The sequence below is a fragment of the Ipomoea triloba genome, chromosome 4 (genome assembly GCF_003576645.1).
Source record: "Ipomoea triloba cultivar NCNSP0323 chromosome 4, ASM357664v1".
Lineage (NCBI taxonomy): Eukaryota > Viridiplantae > Streptophyta > Magnoliopsida > Solanales > Convolvulaceae > Ipomoea > Ipomoea triloba.
The window spans coordinates 5,552,300-5,558,130 of record NC_044919.1 but is presented as its reverse complement, the minus strand read 5'-3'; the positions used below and the strand labels follow the sequence as shown (position 1 = coordinate 5,558,130).

General features: G+C 40.1%; 1 protein-coding gene across 1 annotated transcript; it reads right to left on the bottom strand.

The window, feature by feature from the left end:
- Window positions 1–723: 723 nt before the first annotated feature.
- LOC116016468 (ethylene receptor 2-like) lies at window positions 724–4,619 on the bottom strand. The gene is made up of 3 exons (XM_031256738.1): window positions 3,918–4,619; window positions 1,723–3,601; window positions 724–1,567 (listed from the first exon to the last, which is right to left on the bottom strand). Exons 2-3 carry the CDS (start codon window positions 3,457–3,459, stop codon window positions 1,025–1,027), a joined length of 2,280 nt encoding a protein of 759 aa, XP_031112598.1. The 5' UTR covers window positions 3,460–3,601; window positions 3,918–4,619; the 3' UTR covers window positions 724–1,024.
- Window positions 4,620–5,831: the final 1,212 nt, after the last annotated feature.

The window sequence follows — 5,831 nt, the reverse complement described above, 5'->3', positions numbered from 1 at the left end:
GTTGCCCATTAAGTGGGATAGTCAATGTCGGGTGTTCACAAGGAACTCACCACATTGGGTGGAACTCTTATAGTGTGACTGTCAATGCTTAATCATTTGTCTGTATCGCCGGATCAGTGGCTCAACAACCCATTAGGTGAGAGAATCAATGGCTCAACAACCCATTAGGTGGGAGGATCAGTGGCTCAACAGCCCATTAGGTGGGAGGATCAGTGTTTGGTGTTTACAAAGAGCTCACCACATTGGGTGAAACTATTTGGTTTTTACAAGGAGCTCACCACATTGGGTGAAACTCCCACTCTACGACGGTTAAGACTCAATCATGTGTCTGAATCCCAGGCACAATGACTTAACAACTCATTAGGTGGGAGGATTAGTATTCACGGTTCACAAGGAGCCCATTACATTGGGCAAAACTCCTACACTGCGACTGTCAAGACTTGATCATGTATCCATGTCCACAATGTCAAGAACTAATTGAGCAGTGACATTATGCAATTTGCAGGTCACATTTATGACAGTACTGGCATCTACTGTACATAAGGCTGCGTTATATACATGTGGAATGAATGGCTTGTAAGTGCTTTAAATGCTAACATTAGGTATGCTACAACAAGGTCAATAAAACACAACCTCATTCTTTTCAAAATGACATGACAATACACTGGATCTGATCTACATATATGGTAGGTGGGTATATGTTCAAATTCCAAAAAAAACATGTGAATAATTGATCTTAGCCACTGCAAAGTGGCATAAGACATTTGAACAGTGATCTTATTATCAGACCACATTCAAATGAAATGTTGAGTTTCTCATCACTGCTTTGAATACTGTACACTTAAGTTAATTCATATCAATTTTGCCATCAGTTCACTACTCCATCAACTATACTAACTAATGGTATAAAAAATTAGAAGGCAATGATGCTAATTAAAAGAATAATATATATCAAATATTATGACTAGAAGAACATATATTCTATGTTTGCTTTCATTCTCTAATACTTTTAATTATCACTTTATCATGCAATGTTTCTGCTTTTTAGCAACAGGACTCTGGTAAGTTCATCAGCAATTCCTTGCAAAATAACCGGTTTACGAATAATACCATTCATCCCAACCTGAATGCATCTTTCGCTCGCATCTTCATCGTCATTTGCAGTTAGAGCGATGATCAGTGGCCAGCTTCGGCTTCTGAACTTGCGAATTCTCATGGTGACTTCAAAACCGTCGAGTTCAGGCAGGTGAAGGTCCAAAAGGACAACTTGGAATGGGCATGCTGTGGGTCCTAGAGCCCCGAGACATTCGTATCCGGTTGAAACTGCAGAAACATTGCACCCTAGTTTCTCGAGCAGCCTACGGGTTACTCCCCTGTTGATACCATCATGGTCGGCTAACAGAACTTTGAGCCCGGCCAAAAGAGAGCTCGGGTGTGTAAGACTGGAAGATTCGCTGCACCCAGACATGCCTGAAGTGGATGGCCCGAGTTGAAAGCCGAGAACAACTGCCATGCTTTGATGAAAGCCCTTAGGGTTTGGCACTACCGAGATGTTTCCTTGCATTAACTGCATATTATATTTCCAATTTTCCAGCAAAAAGTTAGTTTACAATCCGAAACATAATTCAACAACGCAAGAGAGATGGAGAAAAATGAAAACTCGAACAAAAGGGAAACCGGTTATTTCACATTCATATGATGCTACTATAAGGACCAATATACCTGAACTAGCTTTTTGCACACGGTGAAGCTTAAAACTTCTTCAACCTCCCTCCGGCCATATGCCTCACTACAATGTGCGGCTTTGTAAACACCCTCGGGCTTAGAACAATTACCGACAATCCCAATTTCAAACCTGACATGAACATGCTCACTAGATGACTTTGTTCTCCATCCTAAATCATTTCCTCCCTGACCATCCTTTTCACGGGTTACAGAAAATTTGATGCACCCTCCACTGCTGCTCTTCAGTAGATTTCCAACCATATGCAGAATTACCTGAAAAACCCTAATTTCATTGCCAATAACATGATTAGGCAGAGATTTGTCCACTTCAACCACAAATTCGTAACCCTTAAAAGTACAAAGGCACTTGGCAAGGCAAATAGCTTCTTTTATCATAGAATGTAATTGAAAGGATCTCATCTCAAGTTGGAATCTTCTGTTTTGCTTTGTTGATGTATCCATTGCATCGTTAATTAAAGTCGAGAGGACATTGCTGGTCTTCGCCAAGGTATCTCTAAGAAGTTTCTGCTCACAATTTAATTGCTCGTCCTGCAAAACAGAGAGAAGGCCCAAAATTGAGTGCATAGGCCTTCTCATGCCATTGCTCATGACCATCTGGAATGAATTCCTAGCCTGACTGGCCCTCAAAGCATCTTGCTGTGCTTGATGCAGAGCTCGGTTTTGCTCTTCTAATTTATCCCGCATATTTTGGACCTCCTCAAGCACTGCAGCATGGGAAATTGCCACAGCAACTTGATCAGCTACAACCTTTACTATTCCCATTTCCTGGTTGCCCCAGCATCTACCCTGTCCAGCAGGAATCACCAAAACGAGGATAGCATAGCATTGCGGGACAAGCTCAGGGGTCCCACCCTTAAAGTTTGCGACCCTCAGCATTGGCATCCGAATCGCCGCCACACTTCCTGGCTCACAAACCCCTCCGCTACTTGCAACAGCAAGTGGTGTATCGGGGTCGAGTAGTTTCACTTCAACGCTCTGCTTAATTTCCTGTACGACTGGATCGAGGACTGGAATAGGGAAGTTATGCCCATCTAAGAAGCTCCTCCCTCTCACCTCATGAGTGAGGTCCATTTCCGTTTTCTCCTCATTTGGCATCCAAATCGCACAATTATGTAAATCCAGCGTCTTCGATAGCTCTATAAGAGTCGTATACAAAATTGTGTGTCGATCAAGTGACTTGCGTATCTCTCGGGTGAGCATCCGGACATGCCATCCCGCTTCTTTCTGTTTCTTTATCATTCCAACTTCTCGACCAAGATCCCAAGTCTTCTTTTTCAGCATAAACTCTCGTACCTTCACCTTGAGCAGCAAGGGAATAAGGGTAACAAGGGTAATAGCAGTAGCAAAAGACACCAAAGCCGTGAGAACTTTGAAAATGGTAAGGGCAAGCATCAAATGAAACGAGTGTTGACCATAATAAGTCCACCCCATGAGCAGATGGGTCATTCCACACAGAACAATGAAGGCAATAAACTCAACAAGTATCAATTTGAACGGCGCATTGGAGCAGCTAACGAAATAAAGAAGCTCAATCGGGATGGAAAAATAGGCCACTGCAATCAAGAAGTCGCCAACTTTTTGCCACTCCATAATCGTCTCGATACTCCAAAATCCATCATAATCACAGTTGCATCTGAAGAACCCATTATCAGCAACTGTGAATGCAACAAGGGAAACCCAAACCAACACCCCCAATGCTAATATCTTCGACATTGTATCTAATGCACTAAACCCCTCAATCTATTCATCAAATACACCCAAATTCTCCACTGACCCCTCAATACAGGTCAATTGGAAATTTGTGCATCAGTGCTCAGTTGCAAACTCATCAAACACCATTCATAGCACTCACATCCTGCCCAATAATATATACAGGTACATAAGAAAAGTAAAAAATTAATGACATACAAATATCAAAAATCAAGAAACACATACAATTCTCAGTAGAATATTTCATAATTTCATCAATACCCTGATTTGCAGAACCAAAAACTACAAAACACCAAGTAACTCAAGAACACCCATGCCACTAATTGCCCATCATTCAATAACACACAGATGAATAAGAACTATGAAATAATCACCAAAAGGCAGAAAACACAAGGAACAACACCAGCTTAGCAAAATAACCATAGATATGTTCATATACAGAAGAAAGATTGAAACTTTACCAGAAATTTTGAAAACCCCCCACCCACACCTCCAGTTGACATTGGAAACCCAGAAGAAGCCAACCCAATCCAGCCTCCAGATCTTATCCTTCACCCCCACATGCAGACACAAATAAATGCACGCACATAGTACACATACATGGCTGTATATGTGTGTGTGTGTGTTTTTTTTTATAAGCGTGTACAAGTACAATAAATATATATATTTACAGAGGTTTAACCCTCAAACCCTTATCCAATCTCTATATTCGCATACAGTTCCACCCTGCATTGCTTTCAAATGAAAAAAGAACACTACACTTTTTCCCCAAAATAGCAGAAAAGTCATTAATTCAATGCACCCGTCATACACAGACCGGGTACCACATTAGTACCCGGCCCTCGCTCCTCAAACCCGGCAATATACAGAGAATCAACATCAGCAGCAGCAGAGAAGTGTGCGAAACAGAGCTACCATAACCAAAAATTTCACACATTTACTACACACCACTCATAACCGCATACCCAAATACAAAGATTCAAGAAATTGCTAATGAAACATGGAGATTCAAGATTTTTATAGAAGGTTTTTGGGCAGGGGATGAATATGAAGACTTTTTATCCTTCCAAACAAAGTACATAGACATGTATGTATATATGAATATAGACAGAGAGAGTGAGAGAGAGAAAGAGAGAGAGAGAGAGAGGGACTAAGGGAGGTTTTAAGCGCCGTTGTTTGGGAGAAAGAGAGAGAAAGGCAAGGAGACAGGTGGAAAGAGAGGGGGAAATCTAAGGGGTGAGGGAGGGTGGGACCCACCAACCCTACATGAACCGAATTTGGACGCACTTTTGTATGAATCAAAAAAACCTCCGCTTCCGACTCCCAAAATAGTTGCATTTTTTTAAAATTGTTTAATTACAATTTTTTTTAATGAAAGTTGTTTTAAAAAATGGATTAATTTATTATTGAATTTGCTGGTTTTATTTACTACCGGTTTTAGATTTGGGTTTTGGGTAAATCGGATTATGATTAATCACGTGTATAAGCAAATCGGGTAAAAATCCAGGGCTACACTTCCTTGATTAGGTAACCCCATCATTTCCGGGATAATGGTTTACAAACATGATTTTGAATTTTCAAAGTAATTAAAGATACCGCGTTATTCGAGTTCAATGCACTTTAGATTATCTGTATTTCTATAACGCTTTCTCACTTTTAAAAATGAGTTATACCATCATATATTTGTATTTGTAATTATCACTATTTTCTCTACATCTTTATAATTCCAACCTACCCTCAAAATAATAAAGAGGATAAAGTTAGGGGCCACACCAGCCAAGTTGCTGGTTAAATTGTTACAAGGTTACAAGTTCAATTTATAGCAAGAGTGGTCTATTGGCTGTTTTTATTTGAACTGGTTAGTTATGGACAATATATGTTGGTTTACTTCCTTGTGGTGTTATACTTCTTGTACACCAACGAGTAGTGACCGTGTGTTTCTCTCGTCACTCAAAAATAAAGAGGAAAACTTTGCCCAAAATATGGCTAGATCTATGAATAAATTCTCATGGAGAGCGGCTCATTAGTAGCTATGCAGAATATTGTTTCAAGTTATTAACTCGAGGGATCCGTATGTCCACCTCATTGATACAATAAGGATGATCATTATTTATATATATTGATAGTGTCTATATCACACATAATCGCATACTCAAATACAACGCTACATCATGAATCGAGTAGGAACTGAACTCGATCAATCCAGCTAATGCCGAACAAAAGTAACAAATAAATAACGCACGCGATAAGACGTTAACCAAATCAAAATTGTAACCATTTCTAACTCTCCTTCCTTCCCACTTCATTCCCTCAATGTACATTTACGAACACATGCATTTAACCTTAGCTTAAAACTGGTTCGATTCTATGGATTT